Raw genomic sequence first — 16,185 nt, 5'->3', positions numbered from 1 at the left:
TAATTTTCTGGAATTTTCCAAGCTGTTTAAAGTCACAGTCAACTTAGTGTATGTAAACTTTTGAGCCACTGAAATTGTGATACAGTGAATTAAGTGAAATAATCTGTCTGTAAACAATTGTTGGAAAAATGACTTGTGTCATGCACAAAGTAGATGTCCTAACTGACTTGCCAAAACTATAGTTCGTTAACAAGAAATGTGTGGAGTGGTTGAAAAACGAGTTTTAATGACTCCAACCTAAGTGTATGTAAACTTCCGACTTCAACTGTACATACACTGGATAGGTGCAGTGAAATGTGTTGTTTTACAGTGTCAGCCATAATAGTACGGCACCCCTGGAGCAAATTAGAGCTAAGAGCTTTGCTCACAGGCACATCGACAGATTCTTCACCTTGTCGGGTCGGGTATTCAAACCAGCGACCTTTCGGTTACTTGCACAAAGCTCCAACTGCTAAGCTACCTGATGCCTAAGACATTGATGGGGATAGGAAGTGAATTATCTTGTCACTCCTGTGGAACCCCCCGGAGGCCTGAGAAACACAGGTCAAGCGTAGGTGTCCTGTCCATCTGACACCAAGCGAAGAGGTAAACACTAGTGCAACACTCATTTGCAACATCCCTAGAGAGTTAGGAAAACAAGCATTAGCTATGTGTTCCAGTTGATATTTTACATTGTATTGAATTAGTAGCAACACCATGTAGTTACTTTGTGCAGAAGGCATTAGTTTGTTTATGTATAATGTACAGTAAGCCTACAGTAAAGATACACATGAGATCATAATGAGGAGTTATGAATGAAATGATGTAATACAATCAAAGTCCTTCTCATTATTTTTAAAGTAATATAGGCTAAAGGAAATGATTAGATTTGGTAAGGGGCATTTCTTTTAAGACTAATCATATATTGATTTAGTTGAATCAAGCAACAAGAAAAAAGCATGCTAAAGGGTCATTGACGGGTCATCGCAGGATCAGGGTGTAAACAGTTTGACAGGCATCTCTCATGACTTGAGTGTATCCACTGTATAAATAGCTTTAGAGCCAGGTGTAAGGACACTAACAGGACAGTGAGTGTCCTGTCGGTGACAGTCAACCCGTCTCAGGTGACATTGTGCCATTGAGTGCCATTAGGTGTCAACAGGGTCAAAGGTAAAACACATGTAGATGAGCATGTCAAACGACAACTACATTTAATTGTTTTCAGGTTCGGTTCAGTTTTTGAACAGAACTACACATTGGTGTGATTTACAGAGAAGAGCAATACTTTATGCAGAAAAATAACATTGTGTACAAAAATACAACTTCACTGTACAAAACAAACACTGCACTTACAAAGCAAAGTAATGGAAAAGTTGGCAGATCCAAATCTTCCATAGGCAGGATGGCACTTTGAACAGAGACAGTAATATTCTATCCTTGAATTGTAGTTAGAAAACATGCAGGAATGCATTTCAGTTGAAAACTTGTATCTATTCATGTACAGTTTGGTGTCATTCTTGTGTAACAGATTTGAAGAATTTCAAATAGTGTATGGATCTGATCTGAATATGTGATCGGAATATGGCCTTCCGTTCTGTTAATCTTTGGTAGTATATTATATTGAGGTATGGGTCAGTGGTTTAGGTGAAAACTGGAGGAATGATGTCAATATAATAAGTCACTATAGATTTCTGAAATTAAAAATACAAAATACTGTTCAGGTTAACAATATCAGGCCCTTCTTATGGTCAGCCTTACTTATATGCATATCATGTGCAAGACCAAATAGCCTCTGCAGATATCTATAGGGAGAATACAGAGCTTCTTCTTGTCTCTGAATAACCCAGTCATGCAAATTGATTAGACTGATTCTCATGATTGATTCTTCAATTCCAGCTCAAGTATGTCAATAGTAATTTCACATTTGGACTTGAGTTCTAATTGGTTAATGTATGCATGTATGAGTGATGTATTGGGATCATTCTCAATGGCAAACAGCTGAAAAAGACTGAACAAATCAATAACCCAAGGAGGTCAAAACCTGCTCTGGAGTCTTGACTGTGACAATTGTACTACGTGGTGTACTCAATTCTATTCGTTGAAAGGTTTTTCTATAATAATAGTTAAGTGTATAAACCTTTAAGCAACATTATATCTTAAAAATACCTGAGTACCTGGCCTTGAAAAACAGGACTCCCTGAACACAAAAGGTTGATTTCAGGTTGATATGATTTCATACATTGTGAGAGAAAGGCAGTACTTAAACCCTGACAAAGTGTTTTACTTCCAAAAGGACCAGCGCAGTACAATTCCACAGGTTCAAGAATACAGTAGATCTTGGTTGTCCATGCAACTCAAGATGTGCACTGCACAATTAGAAGAAATTGTCTGGGTATCCGGTGCAACATAGAAAAAGTGTGTATGTCATGTGACGTGTGCATGCATTTGTTACCAATTCATTTTCCTTAATTGGTCTATGATCCTTAATGGAAATAGTTTCTGTGATCCGGCTGCAAGACATTTGAGCATTAACCCGTCAAACATGTTTAGCGGGAAACCTAACAGAGCCTTTGAGATTCTTAAATCCATTCTCTGATGAAGTCAACATTGAAGAGATAGTCAGTGCCCAGATGAATTGTGAAGCAAATTTCCTTAGACCAAAAGCTTATACTATATGTTAACTCAATTTCATCACTGTCCTTATGCACCCTGAAAGATATGTTAACTTCATAAACAGTAATCCAAAGTCCATCATGCATTGGGGTGTTCAAATGCAAACACATTCAAAACATTGATGCAGATAAAATCAATACCTTACCATACAAATGACTTTCAATGATTGACAGAAATGCGTCGCTTCCTTCAAAGGACTTGATCCACATGGCACATTGCACAAGACCACTATAAAAATGACATTTCGAAAAACATGCCATCGTAACAGTATAAAGTTATAATCTGGAAAGGTAAACAACTGTTCCAGAGGGACAATGCCACGGCGTTGGCATTGTGGAGTACCAAAGCCTCTGTCCTTGTAGTTCCTCACTCTAAATAAGTAAGGGGGAATTGACATTTCCATGGCAGAAGTAGCATGCACAGCTACAGTATGCTATTGAATGGAGCTAGGCTAACAATTTGGAATCCTAGCATCATAACCTAGCGACCCAAATGGAGCTAGGCTAACAAATTAGCATTCTGGCATCAAACCTAGCGACCTCCATGGATAAGACGGCTTGTTTCTCTGGAGAAGAGGCCGAAGGCTAAGTCTCCTACTCAGTCTTTGCTCTCGCTGCATGTTCGTCGGATCATAGAGGAGAAGAAGCTGTTGCCTTGTGGGGGACCCATCAACATTGGTGCCTGGTTCTTATGCGCTATTTCAATCTGGTGTGGACAGAGAGTGAAGGAAACAGGATAGAGTTACATGGTGGTATGCTACGGTTGGGTGAATACTTTCATAACATGGAGCACATGGACCCACTGAACATACCTGTACATTGTACAGCAAGGGAGGTCATGGCCTGTGTAATAATGTAATCATGCCATTCCAATAAGCGACCACAGAGAAAAGCTTGGTGCTTGAATTCTATGAGTATTAGACGTTATTAGTATTTCAGAAGAAGAAAACGTTAAATTACCACAGATCAATGAAATGGTAAATATCAACCATCAAGGTATGCCCTGACCTGACAAGAATAATGAGCAAGGTAAATGGTATCATCAGCATTAAAGAAACCCTTTTACTTCAAAGAGAAGCGTGCCATTCATCGTTCATGAACTCTAACACTGTAGAGGTTGCTATTGTGCGTGGGCTCGATGTCCAAATTATATTCAACATGATTGAACTTAATGTTACTGGAGTATCATTTAATTGACAAATTAACCTTTCCATGAGAATTGAGGTCAAAAAAAGGTTCAGCACAAAATAAGGACTTGAAAGAGAAGCTGGCCATGTTTGAAAGCTTAAAGGGCTATAAGAGTTTGTATTTTATGATAAAGAAATGTATTTGATTTTTCAAATAGATTAATTCAAGGAGAAATCTGCACAGCACAACAAAGCGGCTACCCTAGCATTGATTTGGTAAATAGCTGAGGGATGGGGCTGGAGAACGTAACCAAACAAAGCTATCAATACTGGGACTGACCATCCATTAGATCAAAATGATAGTTTTAACCATGTTTTAAACCTACACAGTCAGTGTTTGTTTACAATTTAATGGTTTACAAACAATGGAGTAAAACAAATGTATATTTTGGGGTTCTGATGGTGTACTGTCACACCCTGATCTGTTTCACCTGTCCTTGTGATTGTCTCTACCCCCCTCCAGGTGTAGCCCATCTCCCCCATTATCCCCTGTGTATTTATACCTGTGTTCTCTGTTTGTCCATTGCCAGTTTGTCTTGTTTGTCAAGTCAACCAGCATTTTTGTTATCAACTCCTGCTGTTCCCAGTCTCTCTTTTTCTCACCCTCCTGGTTTTGACCCTTGCCTGTCCTGACTCTGAGCCCGCCTGCCTAACCACTCTGCCTGCCCCTGAACCTGAGCTTGCCTGTCAACCTGTACCTTTACCCCACCTCTGGATTGTTGACCTCTGCCTACCCTGACACTGAGCTTGCCTACCGTCCTGTACCGTTGCCCCACCTCTGGTTTACTGACCCCTGCCTGCCTTGACCTGTCTATTGCCTGCCCTTGTTGGAATATTAAACCATTGTCAATTCAACATGTCTGCATCTGGGTCTTACCTTGATTCCTGATAGTGTACAACAGTTAAACTAAGATAATTAAGGAATTTCTAAGTTATAGTCGTCAATAATCAATGGTTATATATAATTTAAAAAAAATGCATGGCCCTTTAAAGGTTATGCCAGTGTACAATTGAGATGTAGTCATACATGATATAAGTGCAAATTAATGGGGTTAATTATCTTATGTATGCAAAACATGATTTGCATAACTGTTGTTGTTAATAATTAGTTGGATAACATCCCATTTTAATGAACATTTAACAGGTTGACTGATTCAAAATTCAGCATCGAGACGTCTGTAACTCACCATGGAAATCACCCAACACACAATTATGTGTTGTCAGAGCCTAACTTTGATTTGTGGAGTTTTGCCAACAGACACAAGTGCACTTCTAAACTACTTGTTTTGTCATGCACTAGATTATCCCATAACGACTGAAATATCTGTATGTAAATTCTGGCTCCACTTCATCTGTGATGCTGTCAGAGGAGTCACATTGTAATTAAAAGCAAACACTGGTTTAATCAGCACAAGTTGAGCCATTTCATTTTGAAAAGTGAACAAAATGTAAAACAAAACAAACACTTGTACTTGTGCAGGGGAGTAGTTTGAGGGACCAGGTGAATACATTAAAATAAAGCTTTGTGTTATTACATATCAGTTAGGATAAATTACAAATATTTAAAACAATGCAACTTCACTCTCGAGAACTTCTGCCGGGTACTTTAAAGCATTAATATCTTATGTGGGAGCATAGAGACGCCTAGATGATGAACTTTCTATATGAACCACCTGTGTGTAGCACATTGTACTGTACAGTACATGCATTAATACCACAATGCACGGAACATTGACATGACTTACAGTACAGGGAGTTTGCATCCATGGCTCCCCATCAATCTGCATGGGGAGGGCTTTGGTGGTCCTGACAACGACAAACACAAATCCCTCTTAAAACATGATTCTTCACTTCTGTTATGGCTTCCATCTAGATTGTTTCTATGTTGTTAGACGGTAAACAGTGTTCAAAAAGGCAGAATGTTGAATGGAAGGGATAAAAGAAGGTGACTGTGGTCAGACAGTGATCAGTGGTTATGGTCAAGGGGTACTGACCTGATGGTGACCGAGGAGCACTGGGCCAGGCGTCTTCCTGCGCTCCTCAGGCCGATGTGGATCTGTCCCATCTCCATGGCTCCCTCCAGACCCACCACCTCCAACAGCTGGTCTGACGGGTCTACAGACACAGAGATGCAACTACACATAGAACTCAGACCATCTCTCCACCATCCTGCTGAGCTGAGCATTACACTCTGAATTGATCCTAAATCAAGCCATTGGTTAACTCTGGAATCCACGCATCTTGAGTAAGAAAAAGAAGAAGAAGAAGAAGGAAGAAGGAGGAAGGAGGAGAAGAAAGATGGCGAGAACAGGAGTGATAAAAGAGGCGAAAAAGAGGTGTGCTTCATTTTCAAGGTGCACAGTTTGCCTTCCGTTCTCCAAAGCCTGAATATTCACTGTTGAAAGGAAAAAAAGAAGCAACAAGAACAACAACCAGCAGCCATAAACAAAACACCTATTAATTAGATTGCGCCGGCAATGCAAAGCAATCTTGTCTTCCTACAATTATTAATTTATTTTCTGTTTTGAAGTTATGAGCATTGATTTTGCCCCTGCTGGAAGCCCAGTGTCGCGCTGAGCCCATCTGTTTCAGCGGGCCTGTTACTCCTCCTACTCTCAGACTACTCGTCCCTCCGCAAATTAAGCCCTGTTGGGAGTGCAGAGAGACACTAATTGAAACTAAGACCCATTTTAGGGACTTGGTGGGTATGGTAGAACAAACTAGCATGCTGTCATTGATCGTGCTGCTGTATGGTGCTGTTGCTAATGCTAGATTGCTGCTGCTAGGGCCAGGCTGATGTTCAGGGCTTCTAAGATGTTTAAGTGATGCCTTAGATACAGTATATAAATCAACCATATTTGTATTTCTATGGATGTTACTGTTGAGACGTAGGGTCCAGCTGTCACTATAGCAACAGGATGGGTCGGCACCCTCTGTGTTAAATTGTGAATGGAGAGCTTGCCGTGGCATGAGAGCTAAAAAGAGAGTTTGTGTGCGTTCGCACATGTGTGCTTGTGTGTGAATACCTGTGTGTTCACACCTGTGTGTGTGTGTGTGTGTGTGTGTGTGTGTGTGTGTGTGTGTGTGCGTGTGTGTGTGTGTTTGTGTGTGTGTGTGTGTGTGTGTGTGTGTATATGCATGTGTGTGTGTATGACTCCGTGCCTGTGTGTGTGTGTACACAATGTGCTAGCCCCTTGACACTGGGCCCTCCCTCCCAGCATGCCTTCTCACGTTAGCGCTGCTGGCTCACACAGCCCCTGGCTGACACGTATGATGGACAGCATCACCACGGTGACGGATAAACGTGTGGAGCTTCCTGGTTGCCCGGGGCTACACACAGGTCATATAGTATACCCCAGAGTGCTTACTGTGGGCAAGTCGAGGAGCGTGCACTGCTCTCAGCAACCAAGGTCAGGGCAGGGAGATCATCAACGGACATAAGGTTTCATGAATTTGCCTATGTTTGAAAAGAACAAATGATTGGTATATGATTATCATAAACAGTGGTGGTTGTATTAGTATTTTCATGAGGCCACTTCAGTTTTTTAAGTATAAGCTGTTGGGGGAGGGGTGGGAGACTAAGCTAACATTTGGAATTATTTTAAGATGGGCATACCATGGATCATTTAGCTATTTGATTTAGAACTGTATCCCCCCCAAAAAGTTAAAATTTAAATGATTTGAGAAAATATTGAATATGGCCTTTACTACTACAGCCCATAGAAATGCATTGAATAACACATTCATGAATGGAAAAACAGACAGTAAAAAATATTTAACCCTGTATTTATTGGGGCACAAAACTACCTCCATACTTCCATTCGTTTGTACTTCAGACGAGTCCCGTGACACTTGTGGGGGTCGTAGAGCAAAATGTAGAACATCGCGTTCGCGAGAGTCTCCCTTTTCCATAGTGGTGTAATATTTGTTTGTAGGCCAAACGGTTCGGGACGCTACAAACGTTTTCTTGAGAAGACTGATTTTCGGGCATGTCTCATGGCCTGACAAACACAGCTCTGCCACCTTCCAAGGCCGACAAATGCGAATGAGGTGGATTGAGACGCAGCCCATGCAAAAAAAACAGATATCTCTATCTTAAACTGACGGATTTTGATGGGGATTTTTTTATTATGTTTGTTACATTGAGGCACAGGTGAGTCAATAGACTCTTAAGGATTAATGAATGCGTGTCTAATACTAGCTGACTGTTACAACCAGTGCAGTGCCCGTTTAAGAATAGTGATGGATGCATAACTATAGCTTGGTCTGAAGTCTATAGTCATGGAAGAAAGAACATGTGAGCTCAGAGGCACTGGTTGCACTTGTCTGATGAGAGAGACCGATTAAATACTTACTTTATTTCTTCTCCCCAAGTGATGACACCAGCACTTCCGGACAGGTTTCTCTAACTCAAAGCCATGTAAATATATGGCTGGGCTCTCACTTATCTGTCTACTACATTCTGGCCAAGTGTTGTTTGTTGAGAGTTGGTCATAGCGGAGATGTTTTGTAACATATCATCAAGCTTTGTACCCTGAGAGAAGACCCACACTCACTCATCATGCAGTGTTTAAAAGGGGTAAAAGGTGGAGGGTGAAGTAGAAATATAGATCTTGAAAAAATAAAAACTTGTTAGTGTTGAGCGATTAGTGATTTTTTAGGTCGCCATTCAACTGCCAAAATATTGAAAATATTCCATTGTCTGTTAGGTCCACACTGGGTAGACATCAATAGAAACATAGAAATGTATAATATAATACAATATTTCAGTTGTGTATATTACTTTATTTTTATTTGATGGCTTTATTAAAATGTCATTCCTTAAAGTCATCTCATCTCTGCTTTGGCAGTAGAAGCCATGCTGTACTGTCTGTAGTCATCCTATTTAGCTAGGCTAGCCTGCCTAAGTATGCTGCGGAGCTGTCTGAAGAAACCATTTTACTAGTTCTTCAAGGTAGATAAGGCATACCATCACAAACTGTCTCTATCACTCCCACTCGTAGTAGTGTTGTGTACATTGCTCTCTCATGTGGTCTATGCGGTCTCTGTGTATCTAACCTAATGTACCAGGCATAAAGTGTATCCATCTCTGTCTGAGCCAGAAAGAACAGGCGCAATAGATCATGGCCACTGTAGTTAATTACCACGTTTCTGCACTGAACTAGGTTAAATATTTGCTTAACGAAAACTACAACTCCCTTCAGCCCAGCGTCCCACATAGTTCTTGACTTGATTTCTCTCATGAATAATTTGATTTCGCTCTAGGAAAACGGCACATTGGTCTCACAAAAAAACAGAACTAAATGGAATTCAAGTAATTGAACTGATTAGTTGTTTAATAACTGGGGTGGAAAAAATACATTTTGGTTAATTGCTTAGCACTACAACTTGTCCTTTTCATACATCAACACCCCTTATCGTAGATAAATGGAAAATACAGTCATACAAATAATACACATTTAGTTTTACACTCATAGTGTTCAAAACAATCTGTTTTAAAAGAGGGGACCAAATAAAGACCAAATCATTCCTGTTCACACGTCAACGTCACTTATTTCAGATAGAAGACAAGACCGAGTCACAGAGATGTTACAGTGGCTTACGCACACAGCCAAGTCCTATATTAGGCAGCCCACGCGTCATAATCGAGTTGTCACAGTGCAAGATTAGTCCCAGCATCCTTGTCATTGTCAAATACCTGTCCATGGCAGTCTCTACTCCACTGACAACATGCAGAGTGACAGAGAGGGAGGGGGGTGAACGATGTTGAGACCACCTTCAGAATCTTCATGGTACATGTCTCAGGGCATCAGTCCCCCCCGTCCACCCCGTCCCTCCCCCCGTCCCCATTCTAAATAATTCACCCATAGCCATTCCCTTCCACCTGAGGGGCTTGTCTCCTGGCGTCAACAGCGGGACGACTTAACAGTTCCAGAAAGGTCAGTCGTTTTTTCCCAGTTTGATCCGCACTTCGCACTCCGTGCTCTGGGTACGTGTACAGCCCCCAGCCCCCATGGCCCCCAGCCCCACGGTCACCCAGGTTAATGCACTCTGTGTTTACGGGCCCCTCTAATACGCCATTCTCTGATCTGACAAGTTGGGCCTCTCATCTTGAGCACACGTTCAGCAAGGGCAACCAGCACTCACTCACTGGCCACTAAGTGCCTTTTCAGGTTCAGGCTGAGGGTTAGGATAAAACAAAAAAAAATCCTTTGCACCAAATCGAATGATTTTTGGGTGAATTAATGGAAGGGAGGGATTACTGTAGTGTATCAACGGTGTGTGAATTGATCATCTCCGACCACCACTACCATCTTAACCCCCCTTGCCAAAGCTGTCATTTCTAGGGCTCTGTCCATTGCCTTTCTCCCAGTCTATAAGAGTAGAGCTCAGTGAAATGGATGATGTCCTACGTTATTAGAAAGAACATGCATGATCCAAATGGGTGCATTCATCAGTGCTCGACTCGTATTGACTGAAATTAAAGAGCAGGGGGAATCTCCTCGATACTCCACTGTCTGCGAAGCACACTGGCAGATAATGGATTTGGTACTTTGATTTTAACTGAGGTGGATACATCCCAGAATATGTAGTCAATGGGTTGCCTATTATACAGTGCAGTGTACATCGCAGTGTTACTAATTCATGAAAACATTCTTGGTATGATTGTACATTTGACTGTGAGAAATTGTCACATGCCCAGTCTTGTATGATTTGACTTTCACTATGCACTGTAGGAATCTGATTTGGTTGATCTATGATCTAATCAAGACTGGACATAATACACCAGCAAAACACTACCACGTCCCACAGATGTAGAATCTTAATTTGATCACTCTTTTGTTGCTGAGAATCTTCCTGCGGTGCAGGGAAGGCGGGTTAGCTTTGTGATTTACATACATTCACTGAAAACCCGCACTAAAATACGGTTGTATTAACAGTAGAGCACTTTTCATGTGGCCTACTTTTGTCCAGCTAATAGCCTATCCACCAATCAAGCAACACTACATACTAAACATTTAAATCCTGTTGCTATTATTTTGCTACAACAACGCTGGTCAAATGAAGATCCTATATCTGTACAATGCCCTTGCAATAAAATACTGTACACCTTCTAATACAAACACCCTGATCACAGCTACAGCGTCATTGTGCATCATCTGGACATATGTGCGACAAAGACTTAACATTCACGATTTCTGTCAAGCGGTCTACGCATACAATTTGATGATATGTTTGATAAATCCAAAGCATGCACCTCACAGAACTCACTGCAACTGCCTCTGCAATGGAATGCTGCAAAGCAAACGTAGCGTTCCATTGGAAATAAATGTACTTCTGGTGTAACCAAAACGCGATGACGCTGTCGCTGTGATCAAGGTGTAAGGAGTAGCCCTAGTCCACTGTGAATTGCACTTCCCTACATTATGCTGCTCCATGTGAGGACAACCCTCTACATAGTATTACCTAAGAAGGTGATAAATGCGTGTTTACAGTAACTTAACCGGTGACTAAGGTGATCATCCATAAACTAGACATGAGAAGACAGTTTACCAGTTGACCTTAACTCCTCCTAAACAATAATCTGTGTTAATTCATAGATTCTCATCGATGAGCTCCCATCTGACATATTTATGTGTTCAGTGCCCATAAAGGCGACAGAATTCACACTGAGCTCCCTCAGTCTGCTCCTATTAGGCCTGGTTGTCCACTTCCGCCTACACAAGCCATTACCAGTCAAGTGACAGTGCGAAACAGTGACATTAAACCGCACCCCTTCATCCCAAACCAAATCTAAGCACTGTAATTCAACTTGTCATTGGTGAAATATTCATACCAGCGCCAGGGAAAACTTTGTCCCAAAGTTTGTCTCTGATCTGTCTAATGTGAGCTTGGACAAGGTCTTGCTTCTTAGTGTCACAGGTTATTAGGAGAAAGGGTCTTCTATGCTAAAAAAAATGTATACACAAAATGGCAGCCAATCAGCCATTGAGTTATAGCATTTCAAGCCTGGTGTTATCCTGTGTATGTTTGGTTGTAGTACTGATCTGTAAGAGGCCTACCTGAATATGAGCAAGCCTTTGACATTTTAAAAGACCTTAAAGGACCTATGTAAAATACCCCATGTAAAATAAATGTGACAATGTTTCCTCAAAGTTGGAATTGCAATAAATACATTTCAAATTCACCAGCATCCATCATTACGATAGCTACCTTGGACAGCAAATTGAAGCTCTTTGGGGTCCAGCACTGTTGTCCTCTTATCCTGGGTCTTCTTCCCGCCCCGGCGGTTGCCCCGCCTTTTCCTGCTCTCACCCCACAGGTTGGAGCCGCCATGCATGCTGGGAATGTTTAAAATTGCGATGCCTTCCAAAGAGATGCTGTCTAGGTCCAGAGTGATGCCGTCACACTTTACAAAGGACAAGGGTCAGGAAAGAAAGCAAGAGAGAGGGAAGAGGGAGGGAGCAAGAGAGAGAGAGATTACATCAAATCAAAAATCAAAGTGTTCCTCTTGAAACATTTGTGTAGCAATGAAATTACAATAAGTAGATCATGCTAATTGTGCTTGAGCCAGAGCTTCTCAGTTAGGTGTTATCAAAGCTTTACCACGCTCATCTGGCAGCCTTCACTGCTGAGTGATGATTAACAGTTTATGTCGAAGCCATTTGATCTTTGACAAGCTGGAAATGTCCACCAGAAGGGGACCTGCCACCAGCCATGAATCATAACAACCTTATACTAGTACGGAATCCATATTAGGAATTCCCTCAGTTGCCAGCTGTATAATAACAGGCCAGTTCTCTGTCCTCTCTCAGTGGAGTTTAAATACATGGCCTGTATTCCACACCGAACCTGCTCCCCTTCAGTACCATACTAAGTAGCCATCCACGGCTAATTAATGAAGACCTCTGCCACCACTGATGGCTCTGAGGAGGGGGAGATGGATCGGCTAGACACCACCTTCATTATCCCTCAATATCACACACAGCAGGTCCGTGCCGGGATAATTACCTGTGTGTTGGGCTGAGGATCCGTTAGGGGAGGGGGAGAGGGGAGGCCTCCCTCCCTCCTCAACACTTCCAGACTGAAATTGGTACAAATGGAAGGCTATTTCTGGATCAGGAGGTGGCTGGTGCTCAGTGTCTTAAAATGGTGTGCACTAGATTAGAGGCATTATTCTCTCTCCCCGGGAGATTGTACCCAGGTGTTTTACTTTTTGCTTTTTGTTCTCACTGCATTGTGTCTGCTTTCAAAGACTTCATTTTGCATGTTAACAGTAGGTGTTGTTGTTGCAGAGAACAGTACAAGTGAGAGTAGTTTATGTTGAATTATTGCTTATTCATTACACAGTAGTGCAATCAAATGGTGACAAGTCATAGCATTAAATAGCATAAACATACTTGGTCCCAATCTCCCAAAGTTGAAAGCAGGCAGTTGTATTTACCTCAACCTCCAGAAAGTCGTGGAGCTTCTTGCATGTGGCCGAGAAGGTCTCAGAAGTGCCAAACTCAAAGTACCACAGCTTATTCTTTGTTCTGAAAAACAAGACAACAAGAAGTGTAAGGGGACTAGGAGGAAACAAAAATCTCTCTCTCCCCACATCAAAATCTACTGCCATACAGTCAGCAATACAAAAAGGGGATGAAGCGATTTCCCTGTCTCTCCTCGTAATTCCTCTCTTTTAGTTAGTCTGGGTTTTATGGAATAGCTCTCTGTCTATAATAGCTTTAATTCATGTACAGTTTGTCAGAAATGTATTTATTTCAGACTTTTCAGAATTGACTTGGAAGCATTCTTCACCATTGTTTATCAACAAAAACATCTATAGTAATAAAACACGTTTTATTGTCACATACACCAGAGAGGTGCGGTGAAATGTGTTCTTTTACAGCATCAGCCATAGTAGTACCGCGCCGAGGGAGCTAATTAGGGTTAAAGGCCTTGCTCAAGGGCACATCGACAGATTTTTCACCTTGTTGGCTTGGGTATTCAAACCAGCAACCTTTTGGTTACTGGCCCAACACTAAAACCGCTAGGCTACCTGCTGCCCTATAACCCGCTACAGTGAATACCATCCACTATTGTTTGAGAATTTAAAATACATTTCATATTGGATTTAAAACATATTCACAAAATCCAACCTCCAAAAACATACAATGTCATTCATTAATCATAATGTCTCACACACGCAGAAGCCCAAAGACTAACGTAAAGCCGATTAACCACTAGAGTATGCGGGGTGGGTACCTAGCATTAAAACACAGCAAGGGGTGAGAGAGGGTAATCTAACTGGCCCTTCAATTAACTGAGGACTGGGGTGCTGCTCCCCTGGTTTCCTAGGGGCACATGATCCCAGAGCTATGCCTGATGATCAATGACCCTGCTAGTTAGAGTCACCATCTGTCTTTATAACAGTGTGATACTCCGTACAGAGCCTGTATGCTTTTACTTTACTGAGCCGGCTTGTATTTATTAAGCGTCTAAGAGCAGGAGTGCAGATTTAGGATCAGGTCCCCGCCGTCCATTCATTACAATCTAAAAAGGTCAAACTGATCCCAGACCGACACTCCTACCCCGAGATGCTTTCTGAATACGGTCCCAGACGTTAATCTGAAGATTGGTGCAGAATGTAGGCTACACCTTAAGACAGAGCAAGCTGTAAAACCAAGCAAATGGAAACTCTGAAATACTCCACGTGGAGCGATGAGTGAGAATTAATAACTGTCGGCCTAATACCCAAAGGGAAGTTATCATACAGAACAGAGAACAAAAACATCTATGAAGACAGGACTTCTTATAGACTCTCCAGGTTTAAAAAGGCCTACAAGGTGAATCAATATTACTAAACGCTCCGGGAGCCACAGTTTGGCCAGCAAAGATGACTTGTCTCAACTTATTGCACTCTGCCCATAGAGTTGTTGAGCCTTGAAAGAGTCATAATAACTCACAGCTCATCCTCCATCGAGCATGAATTAAGTGGGGGAAAGAAGACATCGACAGTATCAACATGTGTTAAGAAAGATGTTCAAACATCTTTCGCCTGGCAAAAACCAGATGGAGCAGTCTTTGAATGAGGAATATTAGCTGCTCTTTGTAGATTCTGTACTGTGCACGTAGTACACATTGGAGTTCAGTTTAATAAGCAAATTTAATGAGGCATTAATCAACCTCAGGAGGCTGAAGAAATGTGTCTTGTCACCTCACAAACTTTTACAGATACACAAAACTGAGAGCATCCTGTCGGGCTGTATCACCACCTGGTACGGCAACTGCGCCGCCCACAACCGCAGGGCTCTCCAGAGGGTGATGCGGTCTGCACAACGCATCACCGAGGGCAAACTACCTACCTGCCCTCCACCTACAGCACCCGATGTCACAGGAAGGCCAAAAAGATCATCAAGGACAACAACCACCCGAGCCCCTGTCTGTTCACCCCGCTATCATCCAGAAGGCGAGGTCAGTACAGGTGCATCAAAGCTGGGACCGAGAGACTGAAAAGCAGCTTCTCTCTCAAGGCCATCATACTGTTAAACAGCCATCACTACCACAGAGAGGCTGCTGCCTATATACAGACTTGAAATCATTGGCCACTTTAATAAATGCAACACTAGTCACTTTAATCATGTTTATATATATTGCATTACTCATCTCATATGTATATACTGTATTCTATGCTATCTATTGCATCTTAGCCTATACCGCTCTGTCATTGCTCATCCATATATTTATATTTATATATTCTTATTCCATTCCATTCCTTATTCCATTAGGTAGTTGTTGTGGAATTGTTAGATATTACTTGTTAGATATTGCTGCACTGTCGGAACTAGAAGCACAAGCATTTCGATACACTTGCAATAACATCTGCTAACCATGCGCATGTGACCAATAACATTTGATTTGATGGCGGACTAAATGCTGCTCTAACATTCAGAGCATCCCATCCGTATAGAGAAAGTTCATGAGCACCAATGTCTATTTACAGCTAAATGCTTGACTTTCTTTCGAGATTTCTTTGAAAGCACACCACACAGCCAACAGAAGATTTATCATCACGGGGCTTTCGCGCGAGAGAGAAGAAAACAACCTTACCACAGTGCTGACATGCAGAACTGAAGACAATAAAAAATTGCCTTCTTTTCGCTGGAATCAAAGCCTTACAAGGGGGATGTATTAGTGTAAGCAGAGTAACAATCACTAAATTATTGATTTCCTCATTAGGAGTTTTGTCAGGGCCATTTAGCTGCTTTATAAATTAGCTTTCATTAGCCACTTGCAGGATAGCCCGGGCTCAATGTTGATTTATAATGTGCAAGATGGTCAATAGGTGCGGGAAGAGAGGAGTA

At 41.7% G+C, this 16,185-nt stretch overlaps 1 protein-coding gene across 4 annotated transcripts in view; it reads right to left on the bottom strand.

The window, feature by feature from the left end:
• Positions 1 to 1,173: 1,173 nt before the first annotated feature.
• dgkb (diacylglycerol kinase, beta) overlaps positions 1,174 to 16,185 on the bottom strand; it is a 49,576-nt gene continuing 34,564 nt past the window's right edge. For all 4 annotated transcript variants that reach the window (XM_029738785.1, XM_029738794.1, XM_029738777.1 and 1 more), the window contains 5 exons: positions 13,284 to 13,374; positions 12,053 to 12,248; positions 5,833 to 5,953; positions 5,584 to 5,644; positions 1,174 to 3,357 (listed from right to left, as the gene is read on the bottom strand). In XM_029738785.1, coding sequence (XP_029594645.1) covers positions 3,250 to 3,357; positions 5,584 to 5,644; positions 5,833 to 5,953; positions 12,053 to 12,248; positions 13,284 to 13,374 — 577 coding nt within the window. In that variant the 3' untranslated portion in view covers positions 1,174 to 3,249. The remainder of the gene's footprint in view (positions 3,358 to 5,583; positions 5,645 to 5,832; positions 5,954 to 12,052; positions 12,249 to 13,283; positions 13,375 to 16,185) is intronic.

The sequence above is a fragment of the Salmo trutta genome, chromosome 3, assembly GCF_901001165.1.
Source record: "Salmo trutta chromosome 3, fSalTru1.1, whole genome shotgun sequence".
Lineage (NCBI taxonomy): Eukaryota > Metazoa > Chordata > Actinopteri > Salmoniformes > Salmonidae > Salmo > Salmo trutta.
This window is presented reverse-complemented; position numbering and strand designations above follow the sequence as displayed.